Source organism: Leptidea sinapis, chromosome 3 (genome assembly GCF_905404315.1).
Source record: "Leptidea sinapis chromosome 3, ilLepSina1.1, whole genome shotgun sequence".
Lineage (NCBI taxonomy): Eukaryota > Metazoa > Arthropoda > Insecta > Lepidoptera > Pieridae > Leptidea > Leptidea sinapis.
Window position 1 is genome coordinate 1,026,701 of NC_066267.1, and position 24,810 is coordinate 1,051,510.

General features: G+C 47.5%; 2 protein-coding genes across 4 annotated transcripts in view; one reads left to right on the forward strand and one right to left on the reverse strand.

The window, feature by feature from the left end:
• LOC126979478 (G-protein coupled receptor dmsr-1-like) overlaps window positions 1-24,810 on the forward strand; it is a 416,322-nt gene that overhangs the window by 133,871 nt on the left and 257,641 nt on the right. The gene's annotated exons all lie outside the window — the stretch shown is intronic.
• LOC126979371 (midasin) overlaps window positions 1-24,810 on the reverse strand; it is a 67,786-nt gene that overhangs the window by 5,273 nt on the left and 37,703 nt on the right. Inside the window, exons 26-39 of one of the 3 annotated variants that reach the window (XM_050828617.1) lie at window positions 23,490-24,634; window positions 22,955-23,084; window positions 22,120-22,249; window positions 21,041-21,119; window positions 20,092-20,311; window positions 19,868-19,966; window positions 18,996-19,184; window positions 17,722-18,057; window positions 16,333-16,507; window positions 14,915-15,069; window positions 12,554-12,676; window positions 10,019-10,200; window positions 9,377-9,457; window positions 8,324-8,436 (exon numbers count right to left, since the gene is read on the reverse strand). In XM_050828617.1, the coding sequence (XP_050684574.1) occupies window positions 8,324-8,436; window positions 9,377-9,457; window positions 10,019-10,200; window positions 12,554-12,676; window positions 14,915-15,069; window positions 16,333-16,507; window positions 17,722-18,057; window positions 18,996-19,184; window positions 19,868-19,966; window positions 20,092-20,311; window positions 21,041-21,119; window positions 22,120-22,249; window positions 22,955-23,084; window positions 23,490-24,634 (3,157 nt within the window). Of the gene's footprint in view, window positions 1-8,323; window positions 8,437-9,248; window positions 9,458-10,018; window positions 10,201-12,553; window positions 12,677-14,914; window positions 15,070-16,332; window positions 16,508-17,721; window positions 18,058-18,995; window positions 19,185-19,867; window positions 19,967-20,091; window positions 20,312-21,040; window positions 21,120-22,119; window positions 22,250-22,954; window positions 23,085-23,489; window positions 24,635-24,810 lie in introns of those variants that run through there. The other 2 variants (XM_050828616.1, XM_050828618.1) reach the window with 2 other exon arrangements.

Sequence of the window (24,810 nt, forward strand, 5' to 3'; positions counted from 1 at the left end):
AGAACGAATTTGGCATAATTTTTGAAATCCAAGATGGCCGCCGTGCATAATTGTGATTTCAACAATATGGGTATCGTATCCGAGGTTCTCGAGGGTGCAGAGAATGAATTTGGACTCATTTTTGAAATCCAAGATGGCCGCCGCGCAAAATTATGATTTCATCAATATGGGTATCGTATCCGAGGTTCTCGAGGGTGCAGAGAACGAATTTGGTATCAATTTTGGAAACCAAAATGGCCGCCGCGCAAAATTATGGTTTCAACAATATGGGTACCGTATCCGAGGTTCTCGAGGGTGCAGAGAACGAATTTGGGATCATTTTTGAAATTCAAGATGGCCGCCTCGCAAAAGTATGATTTCAGCAATATGGATATCGTGTTCGAGGTTCTCGAGGGTATAGAAAACGATATTGGGATCATTTTTGAAATCCAAGATGGCCGCCTCGCAAAAGTATGATTTCAGCAATATGGATATCGTGTTAGAGGTTCTCGAGGGTACAGAAAACGATTTTGGGATTATTTTTGAAATCCAAGATGGCCGCCGCGCAAAATTATGATTTCATCAATATGGGTATCGTATCCGAGGTTCTCGAGGGTGCAGAGAACGAATTTGGTACCATTTTTGGAAACCAAGATGGCCGCCGCGCAAAATTATGATTTCAACAATATGGGTATCGTATCCGAGGTTCTCGAGGGTGCAGAGAACGAATTTGGTATCATTTTAAAATCCAAGATGGCCGCCGAGCAAAATTATGATTTCAACAATATGGATATAACGAGATGTTCGTGCGTACATGAATGGAGTACAGCAAATGACATGGAACTTAACATATCCAAATGTTACATAATGAGTTTTCGACGTCTGAGATACCCGATTTTATTTGACTACACAATTGGGAACACTACACTTACCAGAACTTGAAAGATCTGGGAGTCACATTTGACCAATAGCTCACCTTTAAAGATCATATAACAACTGTTGCAAAGGAATCTTTCCAGCGGTTCGGATTTGTCTTGAGAAATGCACGCAATTTTAAATCAGAATGTGTCCTTTCGCCTTCTATATAGTGCGATTAGATTAGAAGCAAGCACATGTGTTTGGAACCCCCATTATTCCACCTATGACAGGCTACTTGAAAAGGTCCAAAAAACTTTTCTACTATTCATGTATCCTACAGCATTCCTCCTGGGCTGCCTTAGTTACAACTCGCTTAAGACCAGGAGAGCGAATGATCAAATACTCGCGCCGCGCCGGCCGTGTCGCGCCACGCCGCCCGCCGCCTTCCACCCACGTGCGCATGCTTATGTACTGCTCAGTTTGCGTCACTCACCCGCTCTCCGCGAGCGCACCGTGGGCTCCAGCACCAGCCGCAGCGTCTCACACAGAGCTCGCGCCGCGCCGGCCGTGTCGCGCCACGCCGCCCGCCGCCTTCCACCCACGTGCGCATGCTTATGTACTGCTCAGTTTGCGTCACTCACCCGCTCTCCGCGAGCGCACCGTGGGCTCCAGCACCAGCCGCAGCGTCTCACACAGAGCTCGCGCCGCGCCGGCCGTGTCGCGCCACGCCGCCCGCCGCCTTCCACCCACGTGCGCATGCTTATGTACTGCTCAGTTTGCGTCACTCACCCGCTCTCCGCGAGCGCACCGTGGGCTCCAGCACCAGCCGCAGCGTCTCACACAGAGCTCGCGCCGCGCCGGCCGTGTCGCGCCACGCCGCCCGCCGCCTTCCACCCACGTGCGCATGCTTATGTACTGCTCAGTTTGCGTCACTCACCCGCTCTCCGCGAGCGCACCGTGGGCTCCAGCACCAGCCGCAGCGTCTCACACAGAGCTCGCGCCGCGCCGGCCGTGTCGCGCCACGCCGCCCGCCGCCTTCCACCCACGTGCGCATGCTTATGTACTGCTCAGTTTGCGTCACTCACCCGCTCTCCGCGAGCGCACCGTGGGCTCCAGCACCAGCCGCAGCGTCTCACACAGAGCTCGCGCCGCGCCGGCCGTGTCGCGCCACGCCGCCCGCCGCCTTCCACCCACGTGCGCATGCTTATGTACTGCTCAGTTTGCGTCACTCACCCGCTCTCCGCGAGCGCACCGTGGGCTCCAGCACCAGCCGCAGCGTCTCACACAGAGCTCGCGCCGCGCCGGCCGTGTCGCGCCACGCCGCCCGCCGCCTTCCACCCACGTGCGCATGCTTATGTACTGCTCAGTTTGCGTCACTCACCCGCTCTCCGCGAGCGCACCGTGGGCTCCAGCACCAGCCGCAGCGTCTCACACAGAGCTCGCGCCGCGCCGGCCGTGTCGCGCCACGCCGCCCGCCGCCTTCCACCCACGTGCGCATGCTTATGTACTGCTCAGTTTGCGTCACTCACCCGCTCTCCGCGAGCGCACCGTGGGCTCCAGCACCAGCCGCAGCGTCTCACACAGAGCTCGCGCCGCGCCGGCCGTGTCGCGCCACGCCGCCCGCCGCCTTCCACCCACGTGCGCATGCTTATGTACTGCTCAGTTTGCGTCACTCACCCGCTCTCCGCGAGCGCACCGTGGGCTCCAGCACCAGCCGCAGCGTCTCACACAGAGCTCGCGCCGCGCCGGCCGTGTCGCGCCACGCCGCCCGCCGCCTTCCACCCACGTGCGCATGCTTATGTACTGCTCAGTTTGCGTCACTCACCCGCTCTCCGCGAGCGCACCGTGGGCTCCAGCACCAGCCGCAGCGTCTCACACAGAGCTCGCGCCGCGCCGGCCGTGTCGCGCCACGCCGCCCGCCGCCTTCCACCCACGTGCGCATGCTTATGTACTGCTCAGTTTGCGTCACTCACCCGCTCTCCGCGAGCGCACCGTGGGCTCCAGCACCAGCCGCAGCGTCTCACACAGAGCTCGCGCCGCGCCGGCCGTGTCGCGCCACGCCGCCCGCCGCCTTCCACCCACGTGCGCATGCTTATGTACTGCTCAGTTTGCGTCACTCACCCGCTCTCCGCGAGCGCACCGTGGGCTCCAGCACCAGCCGCAGCGTCTCACACAGAGCTCGCGCCGCGCCGGCCGTGTCGCGCCACGCCGCCCGCCGCCTTCCACCCACGTGCGCATGCTTATGTACTGCTCAGTTTGCGTCACTCACCCGCTCTCCGCGAGCGCACCGTGGGCTCCAGCACCAGCCGCAGCGTCTCACACAGAGCTCGCGCCGCGCCGGCCGTGTCGCGCCACGCCGCCCGCCGCCTTCCACCCACGTGCGCATGCTTATGTACTGCTCAGTTTGCGTCACTCACCCGCTCTCCGCGAGCGCACCGTGGGCTCCAGCACCAGCCGCAGCGTCTCACACAGAGCTCGCGCCGCGCCGGCCGTGTCGCGCCACGCCGCCCGCCGCCTTCCACCCACGTGCGCATGCTTATGTACTGCTCAGTTTGCGTCACTCACCCGCTCTCCGCGAGCGCACCGTGGGCTCCAGCACCAGCCGCAGCGTCTCACACAGAGCTCGCGCCGCGCCGGCCGTGTCGCGCCACGCCGCCCGCCGCCTTCCACCCACGTGCGCATGCTTATGTACTGCTCAGTTTGCGTCACTCACCCGCTCTCCGCGAGCGCACCGTGGGCTCCAGCACCAGCCGCAGCGTCTCACACAGAGCTCGCGCCGCGCCGGCCGTGTCGCGCCACGCCGCCCGCCGCCTTCCACCCACGTGCGCATGCTTATGTACTGCTCAGTTTGCGTCACTCACTCGCTCTCCGCGAGCGCACCGTGGGCTCCAGCACCAGCCGCAGCGTCTCACACAGAGCTCGCGCCGCGCCGGCCGTGTCGCGCCACGCCGCCCGCCGCCTTCCACCCACGTGCGCATGCTTATGTACTGCTCAGTTTGCGTCACTCACCCGCTCTCCGCGAGCGCACCGTGGGCTCCAGCACCAGCCGCAGCGTCTCACACAGAGCTCGCGCCGCGCCGGCCGTGTCGCGCCACGCCGCCCGCCGCCTTCCACCCACGTGCGCATGCTTATGTACTGCTCAGTTTGCGTCACTCACCCGCTCTCCGCGAGCGCACCGTGGGCTCCAGCACCAGCCGCAGCGTCTCACACAGAGCTCGCGCCGCGCCGGCCGTGTCGCGCCACGCCGCCCGCCGCCTTCCACCCACGTGCGCATGCTTATGTACTGCTCAGTTTGCGTCACTCACCCGCTCTCCGCGAGCGCACCGTGGGCTCCAGCACCAGCCGCAGCGTCTCACACAGAGCTCGCGCCGCGCCGGCCGTGTCGCGCCACGCCGCCCGCCGCCTTCCACCCACGTGCGCATGCTTATGTACTGCTCAGTTTGCGTCACTCACCCGCTCTCCGCGAGCGCACCGTGGGCTCCAGCACCAGCCGCAGCGTCTCACACAGAGCTCGCGCCGCGCCGGCCGTGTCGCGCCACGCCGCCCGCCGCCTTCCACCCACGTGCGCATGCTTATGTACTGCTCAGTTTGCGTCACTCACCCGCTCTCCGCGAGCGCACCGTGGGCTCCAGCACCAGCCGCAGCGTCTCACACAGAGCTCGCGCCGCGCCGGCCGTGTCGCGCCACGCCGCCCGCCGCCTTCCACCCACGTGCGCATGCTTATGTACTGCTCAGTTTGCGTCACTCACCCGCTCTCCGCGAGCGCACCGTGGGCTCCAGCACCAGCCGCAGCGTCTCACACAGAGCTCGCGCCGCGCCGGCCGTGTCGCGCCACGCCGCCCGCCACGCCGCGCTCGGCTGCCCGCCGCCGCGCACGCCGCCGCCTTCCACCCACGTGCGCATGCTTATGTACTGCTCAGTTTGCGTCACTCACCCGCTCTCCGCGAGCGCACCGTGGGCTCCAGCACCAGCCGCAGCGTCTCACACAGAGCTCGCGCCGCGCCGGCCGTGTCGCGCCACGCCGCCCGCCGCCTTCCACCCACGTGCGCATGCTTATGTACTGCTCAGTTTGCGTCACTCACCCGCTCTCCGCGAGCGCACCGTGGGCTCCAGCACCAGCCGCAGCGTCTCACACAGAGCTCGCGCCGCGCCGGCCGTGTCGCGCCACGCCGCCCGCCGCCTTCCACCCACGTGCGCATGCTTATGTACTGCTCAGTTTGCGTCACTCACCCGCTCTCCGCGAGCGCACCGTGGGCTCCAGCACCAGCCGCAGCGTCTCACACAGAGCTCGCGCCGCGCCGGCCGTGTCGCGCCACGCCGCCCGCCGCCTTCCACCCACGTGCGCATGCTTATGTACTGCTCAGTTTGCGTCACTCACCCGCTCTCCGCGAGCGCACCGTGGGCTCCAGCACCAGCCGCAGCGTCTCACACAGAGCTCGCGCCGCGCCGGCCGTGTCGCGCCACGCCGCCCGCCGCCTTCCACCCACGTGCGCATGCTTATGTACTGCTCAGTTTGCGTCACTCACCCGCTCTCCGCGAGCGCACCGTGGGCTCCAGCACCAGCCGCAGCGTCTCACACAGAGCTCGCGCCGCGCCGGCCGTGTCGCGCCACGCCGCCCGCCGCCTTCCACCCACGTGCGCATGCTTATGTACTGCTCAGTTTGCGTCACTCACCCGCTCTCCGCGAGCGCACCGTGGGCTCCAGCACCAGCCGCAGCGTCTCACACAGAGCTCGCGCCGCGCCGGCCGTGTCGCGCCACGCCGCCCGCCGCCTTCCACCCACGTGCGCATGCTTATGTACTGCTCAGTTTGCGTCACTCACCCGCTCTCCGCGAGCGCACCGTGGGCTCCAGCACCAGCCGCAGCGTCTCACACAGAGCTCGCGCCGCGCCGGCCGTGTCGCGCCACGCCGCCCGCCGCCTTCCACCCACGTGCGCATGCTTATGTACTGCTCAGTTTGCGTCACTCACCCGCTCTCCGCGAGCGCACCGTGGGCTCCAGCACCAGCCGCAGCGTCTCACACAGAGCTCGCGCCGCGCCGGCCGTGTCGCGCCACGCCGCCCGCCGCCTTCCACCCACGTGCGCATGCTTATGTACTGCTCAGTTTGCGTCACTCACCCGCTCTCCGCGAGCGCACCGTGGGCTCCAGCACCAGCCGCAGCGTCTCACACAGAGCTCGCGCCGCGCCGGCCGTGTCGCGCCACGCCGCCCGCCGCCTTCCACCCACGTGCGCATGCTTATGTACTGCTCAGTTTGCGTCACTCACCCGCTCTCCGCGAGCGCACCGTGGGCTCCAGCACCAGCCGCAGCGTCTCACACAGAGCTCGCGCCGCGCCGGCCGTGTCGCGCCACGCCGCCCGCCGCCTTCCACCCACGTGCGCATGCTTATGTACTGCTCAGTTTGCGTCACTCACCCGCTCTCCGCGAGCGCACCGTGGGCTCCAGCACCAGCCGCAGCGTCTCACACAGAGCTCGCGCCGCGCCGGCCGTGTCGCGCCACGCCGCCCGCCGCCTTCCACCCACGTGCGCATGCTTATGTACTGCTCAGTTTGCGTCACTCACCCGCTCTCCGCGAGCGCACCGTGGGCTCCAGCACCAGCCGCAGCGTCTCACACAGAGCTCGCGCCGCGCCGGCCGTGTCGCGCCACGCCGCCCGCCGCCTTCCACCCACGTGCGCATGCTTATGTACTGCTCAGTTTGCGTCACTCACCCGCTCTCCGCGAGCGCACCGTGGGCTCCAGCACCAGCCGCAGCGTCTCACACAGAGCTCGCGCCGCGCCGGCCGTGTCGCGCCACGCCGCCCGCCGCCTTCCACCCACGTGCGCATGCTTATGTACTGCTCAGTTTGCGTCACTCACCCGCTCTCCGCGAGCGCACCGTGGGCTCCAGCACCAGCCGCAGCGTCTCACACAGAGCTCGCGCCGCGCCGGCCGTGTCGCGCCACGCCGCCCGCCGCCTTCCACCCACGTGCGCATGCTTATGTACTGCTCAGTTTGCGTCACTCACCCGCTCTCCGCGAGCGCACCGTGGGCTCCAGCACCAGCCGCAGCGTCTCACACAGAGCTCGCGCCGCGCCGGCCGTGTCGCGCCACGCCGCCCGCCGCCTTCCACCCACGTGCGCATGCTTATGTACTGCTCAGTTTGCGTCACTCACCCGCTCTCCGCGAGCGCACCGTGGGCTCCAGCACCAGCCGCAGCGTCTCACACAGAGCTCGCGCCGCGCCGGCCGTGTCGCGCCACGCCGCCCGCCGCCTTCCACCCACGTGCGCATGCTTATGTACTGCTCAGTTTGCGTCACTCACCCGCTCTCCGCGAGCGCACCGTGGGCTCCAGCACCAGCCGCAGCGTCTCACACAGAGCTCGCGCCGCGCCGGCCGTGTCGCGCCACGCCGCCCGCCGCCTTCCACCCACGTGCGCATGCTTATGTACTGCTCAGTTTGCGTCACTCACCCGCTCTCCGCGAGCGCACCGTGGGCTCCAGCACCAGCCGCAGCGTCTCACACAGAGCTCGCGCCGCGCCGGCCGTGTCGCGCCACGCCGCCCGCCGCCTTCCACCCACGTGCGCATGCTTATGTACTGCTCAGTTTGCGTCACTCACCCGCTCTCCGCGAGCGCACCGTGGGCTCCAGCACCAGCCGCAGCGTCTCACACAGAGCTCGCGCCGCGCCGGCCGTGTCGCGCCACGCCGCCCGCCGCCTTCCACCCACGTGCGCATGCTTATGTACTGCTCAGTTTGCGTCACTCACCCGCTCTCCGCGAGCGCACCGTGGGCTCCAGCACCAGCCGCAGCGTCTCACACAGAGCTCGCGCCGCGCCGGCCGTGTCGCGCCACGCCGCCCGCCGCCTTCCACCCACGTGCGCATGCTTATGTACTGCTCAGTTTGCGTCACTCACCCGCTCTCCGCGAGCGCACCGTGGGCTCCAGCACCAGCCGCAGCGTCTCACACAGAGCTCGCGCCGCGCCGGCCGTGTCGCGCCACGCCGCCCGCCGCCTTCCACCCACGTGCGCATGCTTATGTACTGCTCAGTTTGCGTCACTCACCCGCTCTCCGCGAGCGCACCGTGGGCTCCAGCACCAGCCGCAGCGTCTCACACAGAGCTCGCGCCGCGCCGGCCGTGTCGCGCCACGCCGCCCGCCGCCTTCCACCCACGTGCGCATGCTTATGTACTGCTCAGTTTGCGTCACTCACCCGCTCTCCGCGAGCGCACCGTGGGCTCCAGCACCAGCCGCAGCGTCTCACACAGAGCTCGCGCCGCGCCGGCCGTGTCGCGCCACGCCGCCCGCCGCCTTCCACCCACGTGCGCATGCTTATGTACTGCTCAGTTTGCGTCACTCACCCGCTCTCCGCGAGCGCACCGTGGGCTCCAGCACCAGCCGCAGCGTCTCACACAGAGCTCGCGCCGCGCCGGCCGTGTCGCGCCACGCCGCCCGCCGCCTTCCACCCACGTGCGCATGCTTATGTACTGCTCAGTTTGCGTCACTCACCCGCTCTCCGCGAGCGCACCGTGGGCTCCAGCACCAGCCGCAGCGTCTCACACAGAGCTCGCGCCGCGCCGGCCGTGTCGCGCCACGCCGCCCGCCACGCCGCGCTCGGCTGCCCGCCGCCGCGCACGCCGCCGCCTTCCACCCACGTGCGCATGCTTATGTACTGCTCAGTTTGCGTCACTCACCCGCTCTCCGCGAGCGCACCGTGGGCTCCAGCACCAGCCGCAGCGTCTCACACAGAGCTCGCGCCGCGCCGGCCGTGTCGCGCCACGCCGCCCGCCGCCTTCCACCCACGTGCGCATGCTTATGTACTGCTCAGTTTGCGTCACTCACCCGCTCTCCGCGAGCGCACCGTGGGCTCCAGCACCAGCCGCAGCGTCTCACACAGAGCTCGCGCCGCGCCGGCCGTGTCGCGCCACGCCGCCCGCCGCCTTCCACCCACGTGCGCATGCTTATGTACTGCTCAGTTTGCGTCACTCACCCGCTCTCCGCGAGCGCACCGTGGGCTCCAGCACCAGCCGCAGCGTCTCACACAGAGCTCGCGCCGCGCCGGCCGTGTCGCGCCACGCCGCCCGCCGCCTTCCACCCACGTGCGCATGCTTATGTACTGCTCAGTTTGCGTCACTCACCCGCTCTCCGCGAGCGCACCGTGGGCTCCAGCACCAGCCGCAGCGTCTCACACAGAGCTCGCGCCGCGCCGGCCGTGTCGCGCCACGCCGCCCGCCGCCTTCCACCCACGTGCGCATGCTTATGTACTGCTCAGTTTGCGTCACTCACCCGCTCTCCGCGAGCGCACCGTGGGCTCCAGCACCAGCCGCAGCGTCTCACACAGAGCTCGCGCCGCGCCGGCCGTGTCGCGCCACGCCGCCCGCCGCCTTCCACCCACGTGCGCATGCTTATGTACTGCTCAGTTTGCGTCACTCACCCGCTCTCCGCGAGCGCACCGTGGGCTCCAGCACCAGCCGCAGCGTCTCACACAGAGCTCGCGCCGCGCCGGCCGTGTCGCGCCACGCCGCCCGCCACGCCGCGCTCGGCTGCCCGCCGCCGCGCACGCCGCCGCCTTCCACCCACGTGCGCATGCTTATGTACTGCTCCGTGGGCATAGCATCCGCATCATACGCCTGTTCTTCCAACCTATTTGCAATTAAAAACTCAATAAAAATAATAATAATAAGAAGCCTTTAATTCATTCCAAAAATCTTCGAATACATAATATAATCTTAAGACTACGCGTTTAATATAAAAGTTATGTTATTGGAACCCCACTCCTGGGTACAGGCCTCTTCTAGCTTACTCCACGTATCCCTTTTCAGTGCTACTCCTCTCCATTCTTTTCCTTCCATTTTTATTATATCATCTACCCATTTGTTTCTTGGACGGCCTCTTTTTCTTTTGCCAGATGGTCCTTCCCAAATTGTCGTTTTTACTCAATCCATTGTCCATCTTTTGTCCACGAATAAAACTCAATAACATAAATAGTATTTAAACATAACGCTGTTTTTTTTAAATGATAATAGATAATTTATATTTATTATATTTATATATTATTTATTTATTTCGACTAAACACTGATTATCCCATCCAGTCGGCACGACCGACTATTTTACTAAATTGAAATTATTAAAAAAGCGTTTTTTACATCACATAACGCTTATTATATACTATATGAATGTAAAAAAAGATAACTTGGATTACCTGGTATGGTAAGTGGTATCCCTTCCTCGCGGCACATTGGCGGTAAGAACATTCTCCCCTTCCACTTCTACTCCACCCTCTCCGGTGGGTTCCTCCCCACCATCCTTGTTGCCAGTCTTCTCTTTGTCTTTTTCTGTACCGCTTCTTAGCGGTTCGGGCTTTATTTCTTCGGACTTCTCAACCTGAAGAAGTGACTTAAACATTTATTATGAAAGCAGAAGCAGTCTTTGTTATAATTTTATGTTACGGCAAGCAATAGTGCAGTTAGATTCCTGTAAATAATAATAGAGAGAAAACCCCTCTTCCACCCCATTTATTAATTCTGTAATTGATATTAACAGTATCCAGGTGAGCGAAAAGCGGGTATACAAACTGCTTAAGTCCCTAGATCTAAATAAATCAGCTGGTCCTGATTCTTTGCCACCAATCTTTCTTTATCAATTGCGCTAAAACTCTATCTTCTCCTGTAACCGTACTATATAAGAGATCACTAAGGAGGAGCATCGTACCTAAGATCTGGAAATCAACATACATTACACCTAACCATAGGAAAGGTCCTAAGCAGCCTATAAACAATTATCGGCCGATCTCCAAACTCTGCATACTGGCAAAAAGAAAGAAAGTGTAGTGTATGACCAGCTTTACCCGATTTTAAGCCATCATTTTAGTCCCTCTCAACATGGCTTCGTCAAAGGAACATCCACCACATCAAATCTGGCTCTCTTCACAGATTTTGTATCTGATAAAATGGACAATCGAAACCAAGTTGATGCAGTGTATACTGACTACAGCAAGGCCTTTGATCGAATTGACCATAACATACTACAACTCAATTAGCAAAGGCAGGCATTAGAGGTGATCTGTTTCGCTGGTTTTCTTCCTATGTAAAAAATAGATCGCAGTCTGTAGTGCTCAACGGCTTTACCTCTTCATGGCGCAGTATACCCTCGGGCGTGCCACACGGTTCCTCTTTGCTGCTTTTTCACACATTTTGCTCTTTGCTGGTGATATGAAAATCTTTAGAGTAGTAAATAACTACAGAGACCAGAGTCTTCTTCAAGATGATCTATTTAGACTCGATCAATATTGCCAAGTTAATAGATTATATCTTAACGTTCCTAAATGTTTTTCCAAATACTTCACGCGTATATCTACTGCCACTTACCATTCGAAGAAATATAAGTGATATATCCTACCTCATCAATATTATAAATATTGTTGTAGAAATACGGTTGATTGTGCGCAGCTTCTTGAGAAGTTACTTTTTAAATGCCCACTAATACACATCCTCGTACCTTTTCTATTCTACACACACCACATTCACATACCGAATTTCGTAAAAACTCGTATATGCTCTAACTTTGAATAAAATTTGTATGAATAATAAAAATTTTGACCTTTTTTGCATCACTGCCACCACTATTCGTAAAACACTGGCAAACAAATTCTTTAACACTTATAATCAATTCCTTCGCCTTGTTAAGAAACTCATTTGCCACTATTTGAATTAGCTTTTTTTAGCGCTCATTGCATAGCGTTTGTATTAATTTTAATTATTTTCAAATTTTTTCCCCCTGTATTCCTTATTACTTTATTTCTCCCAGTTGAGTGTTTTTTTTCTTTTTCATATTTAAATTCTATCTGTGGAAACTTGTAATTAGCTTATATTCATTCGTCTTTTGCATTTATTGACTAATTTCTTTAAATTAAGCTGTAAGTTTTCTTTTAAAATAAAAAAGAAACTATGGACAACAGACGCATTGGTATCTGATTGGCTAATCTAATGCCAATTGACTCTCGCGGCGGTGGTTAATAACCAATTGTCACCGGGCACCGGCACAGTCCCAAGCATATTCATTCATCGGTGGTCACCGGAAAATTCACATCGCATGAAAGTACTTGGTGTAACGCATTCATTAACCAAACGCCGAGAGGACACACACTTTAGCAACTCAAAACAGTTCCTAGTTTTAGAGGGGGCACAGCAGACCATCTTATCCTCGGAGACTCAGGTGTCTGTCTATTGTTTTGCCATAACTAATTTTCATTTTTAATATCATGTGTTTACCTACGCACGCGCACGTGCTTATGCAATAGTGTTTGACATACTTTTATGCTCATCTTAGATTAACTTATCATCTATGTATGTGCATATTATAATAAAATCGCAACAAAGTAATAAGTGTACATTGATTTTTTTTAAAGACCCACTATACAAAAAGAAACCAAGAATGTATTGTAAAGAGATTTTGTGTGTTTGTATGTCTGGGCAAAAGAAAATCTACTGATTAGACTTAAATCAAATTTTGCGAGAATATTAACACGAGGTCGGGACAACATATAGTCTACATTTTATTACGCTAAATGCAGACATAGTATTTTAACTGCTCTATAGAGTCCAAGCGGATTATCATTCGCGGCACAATAAAATATTTTTGAAAGCTCTTTCTACGGTTAGAAGTAGTACTTTTTGGAAGCAGTTTAAATGAGTTCTATTTAAACTGAGTAATCAGATACTTCTGTTCTCACATATACCTGTATATCTTCATCTATATCCATGGGCACTTCTTCTCCTTCTTTAAGCTCATCACCCTTCTCATCATTTTGTTGCAGCATCGGTTGTTGCTCCGCTTGCTCCTTGGTCGCAGCGTCAACAGCCTGAATAAAAAATGTAATATTTATCAAAAAGTACAAATCTCAGATAACAGCGAACCTTTGGTTTCATTTAAGCTGGTCTCATTTATTGTCAAATGCTTTTTGCAAGGCCAGAGGGCCTACCATCAACTTTTAGTAAGCGATGCGATTCCGATGCAGTTCAGTTTAGGTACCTTCAGTTAACTGAATAACTAAAATTCGTACCATGAAGTGCCTTTTACTGAATGAAGTTTGGATCGCTTATGAAGAATGAACGAAATAAATTGTCTTTGGTCCGCGGTGTGAGAAAGAGATGACGCTGTACAGTAATATAAATAAATATAATTCTTTGAATTACAAATTAAATGTTTGCTTAGCTGTTTTCGTAAAAATAACGAGTTATGAACGCACCTCCATTGATGTTTGATTTGACAGGAGCACAGAGTACATTTTTTTTAATTCGTTCTTGCGAACAGGCTATAGCCCGGGCAATTGCTGCCTCGTCTTTACTATTTTCACTTTCGGTATTTATTTTCAGAATTTTGTTTTACTAAAAGTCCAATAAAGCATTCTCATCTCATCTTTCATCAATAAAATTTTCCTTTTTTGTATATTTTAACTATTTTTAAAAGTTTTTAACAACACGATTCACTTTCATCTAAGTAACAACTTTTTTTCGAATCGCTCACTTTCACACATAAGCTATCCATTTAGCTATCCAGTTTAGATTGAAATATTACCTCATGGTACGAATGAATGATCGAACTAAATCAGTTTGCGATTCAATTGATATCATTTTTAACATTCATGACTTCATTACGATTTAATCAGTTGATTTGACGTCAACCTAAATTAGATAGCTCTAATCACATCGTGGTACGACATAGCAAAACAGTTAATTTTAGGTCGTCAATTGAATCGAAATAAGAGTTCATGGTAGGCTCTCTGTAAAATAAAATAATTTAGAGGACTTTAAATAATCTAAGGATGCCCGTTCTAAGCTTCAAAATGTCGTTTAAACACCAGTTTATTGCGGATCCTATTTCTGATCTTAAAAACCATACGAAGTAAATTTATGGATCTCGTTGTAATAAAGAGTAATTTATCATATTGTAACGATCCGCGTCACGTAATGACGCCATTTTGCAATGAATGCCAAATTATGCTCTGCCGCTTCCTACAAAGCTACGACGACGTCTAGTCGCAAAAATATGCAAAGGTTGTCACAAAACTTGATATTGCAAGACCTTAATAAGATACAATCAACACAAATTGCTTTGTCTATGGTCGATTTGAGTTAGTTTAGTATTTATTACACGTACAATCCAAAATTTTATGAATATTTGATGATGAAAAGTTAGTTTTATGCTCTTCTCGGGCCAAATAGCTAAGTAACTAAGATTACAGTAGAGATTAACAGTAGATTCAGTAAATTTGTTATTTAAAAGTGCTCAGTTAGAGACTACTAAGAATCTTTTCTTTCTTGAATGAATGAGTAAAAAACTGGAGAATTGCTATCATAATTCGTAACTGTTCGAACACCCAGACGTCGTGAAAACTTATAATAATGAATTTAAGTTGTAAATTTATATAAATAGTTATTTTAAAATTACTAAAAGAAACTTCCTAGAGCCAAAATTTATATTCATTTTCACGGACTTTACGCACTTTACCGCTAATTAACAGTAATAGAAATGACAGAAGAATACCCATCATAATATTATTATCAAAGAGTTTTCCTACTGAAAACTACTACTCTTGTGTAGTTCGCGAACTAACTTGTTCGAAAGAGCGCTCCCACAGACGAACTACGCGAACGAATTCACTAGATCCGTCGCTCTTTGGTTTTTTATCAATCCTACGGATGCTACATAATATTGGTAGTCTGTCATTTTTTGAATACCAATACTGTTATGTACTTCGCAAACTAAATTGTTTATTATATTTTACGCAGGCTCAATGTACAAAATATTCTGTGCATAGTTGTCAGTAGGTATCTAATTATGTTCACTAACTATAATAGTTTTAGTTCGCAGTTCTTTAGTAAACTACCGGAAAACCAGATCGGGCGAACGATCAGTATCGGATTTGAGAAAGGAATTAACGAACTAAAAGACCGACCTAGTTCGTTAAGGACTTGCGAACTAAATTGGCCGCTCCTAGTCGCGAACTATTATGCGCAAGCCCAGTTTTTAGTTTAAAAAAAAATATAACCAACCAGTTCTAGAAACGTTCAGTGTTACCCTTGTAATACGCACGCACCTGCACGTCCCGCTCGCTCGCCTGCTTCACGTGCTGGAACGCATCTGCCTCTCGTTCCCCGTCCTCGCCCCGCTCCTCTCCGCCCTCCTCCTCCGCCTGCTCGCGTTCCACATTCAGCGTGCGGGCCTGCTTGTGTTGCGTCTCATTTACCTCACCTATCACATCGAAGTCAGTTAGAACTAGTTTTAATTAGTATCGCTATCGTATATTATGATTTACTATTCAAATACTTTTATTTAAATATAGTTGCATGTCAGCCATGTTGGTAGCCGCCATCTTAGATTTTATATGTTGTTACAGCGGCTTTATTGTAAGCAGTTCAGCAGACGGACGAGTAACAGGTTTCGTATTGATGATTACCTTCGGCTATAGGATCTTAAAATGCTCACAAAACTCGAAAAAAAATTAGCCTAAAAAAACAATTTTGCAGAAATGAAAACCATACATTTCGAAAACCTCTGCTATGCTATCTTTCTTTATTCTAAGATTGCGATGTAAGGTCAATAAATAGATTAATGTTGCAAATGAATTTTGAATGTGTTATTCTCGACCGAATAATTTGAAATTTTACATGCATGTTTGGATCGACAACCAGGTTTATTTAATAAATTGGCACCAACACATTTCACTACACATTTATTTGGGAATAAGTGCTTGAGCTTCTGTGTATTATACACCAATTAAGAGTCTCAATGAAAAAGGAATTTTATTTCTTACTTTGGCACTTATTAAGTTTGATATATTGATATTGTATACACAACGAAAGGTAACATTTAAAACCAAAAATTTGCAAATCAAATAAATAATCTGTATCCAACGAGTAAAAAACAACCTCTTCGCGCTACAAATACTTTATGTATACAAATTTATTTAGGAATACGGAATATACGAATATGGATTATTACAAAATCTTTCTTTTGGATTTTCCCGCCTTTATTTCAAGTGAATATAAGACAAAACTATATATATTAATTACATTAGGCTGTTAGGTATTCATTAAAAATAACTAGTTTATTTTGTGTGTATGTAGGGAATTACCAGGGGCGGTTTCTTTATCGAACATGTCAGGTCCGTTCAAGTTGCTAAACAAGCGGACACCAGACCACACACAGTATCGATATCGATATTAACCACGCGCTGCATATTATAGTGACGCAATCCTACTTTTATATCACAAAATTTCAATCACTGCACAATAATACACATTTAAGTACAATTAATAGTCGAAATTCAGTGTAAATATTAAAACATAATGTTTTTGACAAGTATACCTACAAACACCATGAGAATCATGGGCCTGGTTTATTTTTAACCTACTTTTTCAGAGGTCGAAAAACACAAATTAATTGTTAAAATATTTCACCAACAGCCATGGCTGTGAAACATTCAAAAAATGATAATATTTAAAGAATATATACCAAGTGTCCTCTCTTGATCAGATTTGCCAGGTTTGTTCTCGTACTTTTGGTTAGTGTCAAGTGCCGATTCTGACTTGGCCGCTTGCTTTTCGCCGCGGTGACCCTTTTCACTCTTATCCAGCTCTGAACGACCTGTCGACTGCTTTTCTTCGCCAACTTCCTCTTGGGCTTGTTCCTAATAAAAGATTCAAAATTTGTATAAAATGAATCAATTACATACCTTCCAAATTTTCAATTAATGAACGGAACTGTAATATTATAGAAATAAATTTAAAAATTGAATTTTTGAAATTTTATAAGTCACTGTTACTGCCAAAACTAGCTTACTTAAAGGTTGTTCCGAATAATGGAAAAATAATTTATTAAGGTGAATTATGTATTTTCATTTTTGAATTTATTTTTTATGATTACGGTTATGTAGCTTAACCACGCTGCAACCACAATACAATTAATTCGTAAATTACTTAACCAATTTTAACCAAATAGATTCACAGTATAGAATTATATAAATTCACAGTATAGTCTGTAGCAATTGCTTAGCGTTTTAATTATAATACTAGCTTTTACCCTCGATGTCCTCTGCGTGGAGTAGTTACTTTCCGCTACCTATTAACTGCTATGCTAACTGTAGAACTTTCATCCCCACTTATTTCTTATCAAGTGCCTAAATACAAAGATGAATGGTGTCATCTTCGATAATGACTTGCACCCCTATTTCAACCCCACCAAGCCAAGCCCACCAATTTGCGATAAAGGGTAATTATAAGGTGTCCTTACCCAAGTTCTTGTCTATGGTACAGATACCAAATTTAATCAAAAGTGGTTAAGCCGTGAAAGCGTAACAAACAAACTTACATTCACATTTATAATATTATTAGAGATGTAGTGATTGTTATCTGAACAATAAGCATTCATTACGAGGGGTAATCCCGCACACCTCAATTGGTTGACTGAATTTTTTGCGAATACAATAATTAGAGTCTAGTGGCTTTTGATGCTGATGGGCGCTTCTTGTTTTCGTCATTGAATAAAATATGCAAATATGAATATGAAAATTGAAAACACATTGGTACATGGCGGATTTCGCGCCCCCGATATTTCGCCTCTAGAAGGCTAATTTATCAGCGAGCAACTTGGTATTTTATCATAGAAACAAATTGCTTGCTTTCAAACAAAGTTTGGTACTAATATGATCGTGTCACTGCAGAACCACGAATGCTTCTATCATAGGATTCCGTCCCGTGACTCGTGCATACCGAAAAGCCTTCAGTCGCCCTATAAATGTATAATATAATATAACTCTTGGGCTTGGGACTCCCCTATTATTTCTAACCGACCTCAAAAAAGGAGGTCCTTTACGCCCCGGGAGCAAAAGACAAAGCAACTTACGTAAGGCACCGCATCGTCATCCTTATCTTGTTCAGCATTGGTCTCCACGTTATCAGAGGCACCTCTGTCCATTTCCGCATTCTCCCCGCGTTCTGTTGACGGATCTTCGTTGGACGGATTCGCTTGCGGATTGGCTTCGTGAGGTTTCTCTACAACATTATCATCCTCGTCTTCAATAGCGTCCGGATTCTGTTTCAAGTTTTCCGGATCTTTCACGTCCGGTTCCGATTCTTGTTCCTGTGAATCATCCTTATCTGAATCTATCTCTGTATTGTCTTCCTCCTTCGCATTTTCTTCATCCTCATTTCCTTGAGACTCCTTTTCATTTGGTGTTTCCTGTATATAACATTATATAATAATGCTTATAATATTAAATAATGCTTTGCTTTAATATTTCACATCATCCTCTATTAGTGTAAAAACATTTATACAAAGCAGTCGAACTGCATCAAATGAACGCATACTAAACGTCAATATTTTAAAATGTTACGGTTGTCGCTATCCAAAAGTTGTCGAATACGGCCTTAGATGCAACAAATACAGTTGTGACTTATTTATTTTTATAATTATTTTTTATGACTAAATATGAGAATCGGTGTCGGTGTTTATAGATGAGCGAAACTAATGCGCAGGTGTTGTGTCGTGCACGATGATTGTGCAATATGCACTTGGCACCCTTCACTGTGAGCATTTAATGACTCGGCCCAAATAAGGACCCTGGGCCGTGTCAATAACTACGATAATAATAACAATTTTAGACTAAAACTACGTGTAGGTTAAAGTTGGTATGATCTGTGGACGAACCTGCAACTAAATCAACTAATTCAATGTACTTTAAAATGATGAAAATGAATAAAAAAAAAGTAACAAACTACTAGTGTTACTTTTTTTTTATATAATTAGAGTTCTAATTCGGTGTCATTATTTGTTTTTTTTTTCACATGCACCACTATTGTTAGTTAGGATCGCAAAGGCAACACGATTTTAAGTATAATTTCTTTATTGATTTGGCTTCAATTAAATAGGCTTTCCTTTGTTTCAATTACATTCACTTGAGAAATTCCATCTTACAGCGAACACAATGCGATGAGACCGGGGTTTTGTATCACACAGCCTATCGAGGTTACAACTTCTTAACCCTAATACCGTCACGTTAATGTGCAGGACAAAGCCTTTACATAAGAAGTGATGATACGAGCTCAATGTTTGGCTAGTGTTAAGTGATAGGTGCTTCCCGTTATAAAACAAAATCATGTAATCATAATAATAGGTACCTCTTTATTGGTTTCTTCGTTATCTGGTTCACCTTCACCATCATCCTGGGCATTATCCTCATCACTAGAAACATCAAGACCATCCCTATTGCTTTCCTTTTCTTCAGATTCTTTAGGTGGTTCCTCTTCAGTTATATTTTGTTTCATCACGTCAATATCAAATGGATTTTCTGTTTCAGTCTCACCATCCTTGAAAAATATTAATATTTTAATAAATATTGTATTAGAAATATTCCATATTATGTTAAATTATAAATCCGATGATATTTATAAAGCACTTAATATAATAATTGGAGTTGGAGTTGAATTTAAACTACAAATTTATAATAACAATATAGTACAAAAACATGTATGAGTTTTCAGAGTTCCACCGTTGCAGGACACACCAGATATTTGGAAGGGAACTAAGCCACATTCAACCAAAGAAGAAAATGAGCTTCCTTGCGCGAAATTCCAGGACTAATTGGTATCTGATCAAGTATGCCTTCATAAAAGACGAGCAACGCTGTGAATTCACGCATTCACGGTCTAGCTAACGGTAAGAAATACGCAATGCCAAATAACGTGGTGCTGCTCAGGATAGTGGAATATCCATTCTTAGCAGCTCCACGATTACGCACATCACCTTCAGAAACAGAAAGGCTTGGTAGCCCAGTAATATTATTAGCTACAGTGCCTTTCAAACAGAAAAGAAAACGATTTATGTTTACAAAAATACCATTTTAATGGACAATTTTAGCTTATAGTACAGATGTTAGGTCAAATGTTCATCTTGATATCGACAACAGTCCCTAAAATGCCGCTTCACTAGGTTTCACTTCATCTAACCTTTACAATAATCATAGTTTGTTACATATATAAAAACCGTGTACCTTATCTTGTTCGTTGTCATCTCCATCGACATTCATGTCATCCATATCAAAGTCCTCTGGTTCTGGAAGCTTCTCTTCATTGCCGTGGTATTTGTCAACCTGGATTTGAAGTCAACATAAATATATATATAATGAAGATTTCACATGTACTTATATATTCCTTTAATTTTGTCAACGGCATAGATGCCTTGACCTTGCCTGATGACGTGATAAGCACTACTTACATGATCATCATCAACTTCTTCCTCGTTCATTTCGTTGATATCCTTCTTCTGCTTCTTCTCTTTACCCAAGCTCCCGTCATCGGCGCCATCTTCTTCATCCTTAGCACCCATTTCCTTTTCTCCCGTACTTTCTCCTTTACCGCGCTCTTCTTTCTCTTTTTTATCTGCAGACTCGTCAACGTCTTCTTCATCTTCCGAACCCCATATTTGTTGATCCAATCTGAGAATTTCCAAGATTTTTTATACCAATTATTAAACACAAGACACTCTTGTAATTCAGGTTGATTATCAATCTTCTATACTAACACCAAAAATTCGCTGGTCGCGCTGACCTGGCTGGTTGTTTTAGACCAAAGAACCTTTATCGATTCCAAAAACAATATAGGACACCCTCAAATTTCAAGATTTCAATTCCTCATGGGGACCCATACCCTTCAAATGGTATGATGGCAGTACTGCTTCAGATGAAAACTTCACATCCTGTAAGGTCCACTGCTACTAAAAGTGTACTCTTCTTACCGATAAATTACTAACCATAAGGCATAACTCTAGCTCGCCGATGGTGATGACACTGAAACCGAAAAACTTAAACCATACTTTAAGTGGGGTTTGCACTGTCTGAATACACTCGAATGACTGGACCTGGACGCTACGAAAACACGTGACCCCGTTTTTTAAATGCCTTAACATGTAGAATTAGTATTTAACTCGACGAAATTTATCCGGAGATTAGCTGTACACATAAATGGCAATAACATTGAAAATGCTTAGAATATTTGATATAGGTACCTAATATACCTCTTTAAATACGAAACTTTTTATATCACTTTTAAAACTAACTAATTTTTCAACGTATAGGCGAACCACAATACTAAATTGGGTAGTAAAAACGCACAACTTTAAAATTTAAATAAGGGTGTGTACAGAAGTGCCTCATTTCATTACTCACTTGTCAGCTGCGTTGTCCGTGTCGCCCATCTGCTTATCAACGTCATCGTTATCTTTCTCTTCATCAGACTCTTCACCTTCTGTCAAAAGAACAGAATTATATCAGGCGTAGGCGAAACTTAGAATAAACGTCATTTTAATTTTTAGTTACCATATTTTAAGAATAACATGTTGTGAAATGTTTTTGTAGATTAATCAAACATCTCTCACGGTAGTGTTTATATGAACGCATTCACTTGAACTCTTCTTCATCTACTTTTTGATGGATTAGTTACAAAAGATCGTTTTTAAATAACTAAATAATAAGCTATACTGGGCTATAATATTTCCCATCATGATAATACATCAAAGGTTGTTATTAAGACCTTCTGAGAAGTATAAATGCTTAAATGCCATTGCTTGTGACGATGTCGTGGGGCGGGTCGTTCCCTTCCCTAAAATATGGTCAAAGTAACGATGGCAGGTCCATCCGTTATACTCGTAAACTTAACGCTACTTGCTTGCTGGCTAGATGCCGTTTTTCGAAAAATCGGCTTTTAGTTTATATTTCAATATACATTCATTTATTGATTCTAATGGTTTTTTAAATAACTTATAAACATTACTTTTCAGTAATTGTAAACATGTAAAAAAATTGAAGAAGATAAAGCTAATAATTATTGGCTTAAAGAGTGGTAATGAGTTTCTTGCCCCTTCTCATTAAAGCTCAACCTTATCCGGAGAGGCGGTAGTGGTAGTTTTTTTAATAATGAATAATAACGACCCCTAAAGTCCAGTAGTCAGTGACCCTGCCTACTTGTCTCGCGGTTCTGGGTTCGAATCCCGTAAGGTTTATATGATGAATATGAATGTTTGTTTCCGAGTCATGGATGACTATAAGTATTTATGTATGTTTAAGTAAGTATATTGTATTAAATAAATCGTTGTATTGTGCCCATAGTACAGGATATACCTATATAAATATTTAAAATTAATATTTCAAAAGAAATTAAATCAATAAAAAAAAGATTATCTCACATATAAAAATAATAAATTAGACCACTTCATAATAAATATCATTAGTAAACCTATATGAGTTACCTTTATTCTCCAAGTCTTGCAGATGCGAGTCGAAGTCGTCAGTCATATTAACGCCTTTCTCTTCTTCTTTACAGTCGCGATCTTCCTCCTTCTTTTCTTCTCCAGGACGATGTGCATCATCCAGTTGATCCTACGCATTTTTATTGGAATTTTATTAATACTATCGTCATTTTCATAATGTCACTTATCAGCGTAAAGCAAATCTACAGTTTTAGCAGAGCAAAGGCGTTGAATTCTTTGAAAATATTATGTTGTAACACGAATTGGTCTGATTAGTGAAAGAAAACATACCCAGAAAGCTAACCTACATTTTGGATGAAGTCACTGAACAATATTGCCATATGGTGCTTTTTTTATGAAAATAAGGGACGGGACGAGCAAGACGTTCAGCTGATGGTGATTCATACGCTCTGCCCATTACAATGCAACGCCGCTCAGGATTCTTGAAAAACCCCACCTTGAGACATAAGATGTTAAGTCTCACGAAACACATTACTGCTTCACGGCAGAAATAGGCGCCGTTTCGTGACACGCTGTTTGTCTCCGATGAACTCCTAAACTACTGAACCGAATTTTGCAGTGTGTAGTTTGATCCAAGTTGAGACAGATTCGATAATTAGATCTTTACATATTCACGGAGAGTGTAAGCATTGATTACATCATCAGATGACCCAACAGTTTTACAAGCCTAACCTATCAAATAACCGCAGCACAACCCCGACTAGGTATGATATTACTGATGAGTTAAGCATGATTGTGTGCGCAATAATAGCTGACACTGTTAACTAAATAAACACTATTCAAACTATAGCCGTTTTGGACAGCTAATACTCACTTGGTTCTCAATCCTCTCTGAGACATCTTTTTGTCCCTCTCCTTCACCAAGTCCAGTGCCACTAGAAAGTTTCCCTGAGCCATCTTCCCCATCACCCTCTTCCATATCCAGATCGGACGGTTTGCAAAATCTGTCAATTAAGTATTTTAGTATGCTCAAAACAAAATTGCAAAGCAAATTAACTCATTTGATTAAATTGTAACAGTAAAATAGCCCACAAAATCATTGCCAAAACAATGTTTTAGACATGGAAGTGAATTTATTCTTAATTACATTTTAAGAAACGTTAAGACATTTCCTTGCCCTGTAAAGATACGACATGGGTACCTTCTGAAAAATAGCGCGTACACCAAGCTAGCAATGCTCCTGTGACTCCTCTAGTGTTTTAGGAGAGTGTGAGCGGCCGTGATCACGTCCCATCAGGAGACCCGTACGCTCGTTTATCCTCCTCTTCCATAAAAAATATTTGTGCGAAAAGAATATTGTGGAGTGTAGTGTGAACAATATTTTTAACAATTACAAATAAAACACTTACCCTTTAGTTGCTAAATCTGAGAAAATCTTAAGCAGAACAGATAGCATCTTACATGACACTCGGTGAACAGCAACTTTCTGCGACATAAAGTATTGCACGAACAACAAAATCTGTTCTAATATAGGCACTATTCTTGCCAAACTCAATCTCACTTCTTCTATGTTCGTCCTCTTTGAAATATAGTCGACATAATTTATCAACAAACTTTTCAATCTTTCAATTAAGAAGTCCAATTGTAGCAACTTTCCATCCTCTGCAAGTTGTTTCTGCAAGAGTTCTTTTAAATGGCCATCTTCTAGTATTTCATTTGAAGGGTCTTTCAAGTTATCTCCAATTATTTCATCAATTTCATTGATAACGTTCATACAATCATTGCTTTGGTCTGACTTTAAATGTTTCTTGTACACAGACTGTATTATTAAAAGCATGTTTGCTACAATATCTTCAGCTTGGTTCATAATTGCTCTGCTTTTCTCATCTTCCATTGTTTCTTCTACGACTTTGTCTATTTTATTCAAATCATCAATTGTATTGGACAAATAGTCATCCAAATCAATCAAACTTCGCAACAACGGATGCTGACAAGTTTGATCATCTTCTATTTTACATTTAAAGTCAAAATTATATTCGATTAAAATGGCGTTTATTTTTTCTTTTACTGCTTCCAAACAATTAAACGCATCATCGACTGTATCTATGTGACTTTGAGAAACGATTGGTATTTCTCCAATATTATTACCGACATGTTTCAGTGTTGAGTTGGTTAATTTAAAAATAGCGGCCTTCTGTTTATCTACCATTGTCCTGACTGCTTTGACTTGTTTATACAATTCACGCCATTCATCGTTATCATTAAAACATTGCGGTAGAAGGGAATTAGACAATGCAAGATCAAAAGTTGGCTCGCACTCTGTATCAAACCCTTTTTCAGGTAAAGATTTGAGGACTATACTAAACTGGTCCAGTGTAATGGAGACTCGCGAATAACAATCTGCTAAGATGTTCAGTTTCTCATTTAATGTTACAATGTTAACGTTTTCCAAATTCAATTCTAGGGCATTTGTGAGGCTGGTCGTTACTATGCGAAGATCTGTAACGTATCTAGTATACTTTGCTATTGATTTCTTCTGGGTGCCTGTTAGTTTCTGAAAATTTACATCATATTTACATTATTTCTGCGAGTATAATAACTTATCTCTTCATTATTTTAAATAACCACCAATTTATGAGTCTTGTAGCAGGAAAGTCTTATATACCATTCTCACACGAAAAAAACAGGAAAGCAAGTTAAGAGACCACTTAATTTTAAGTAAGCGCGAAA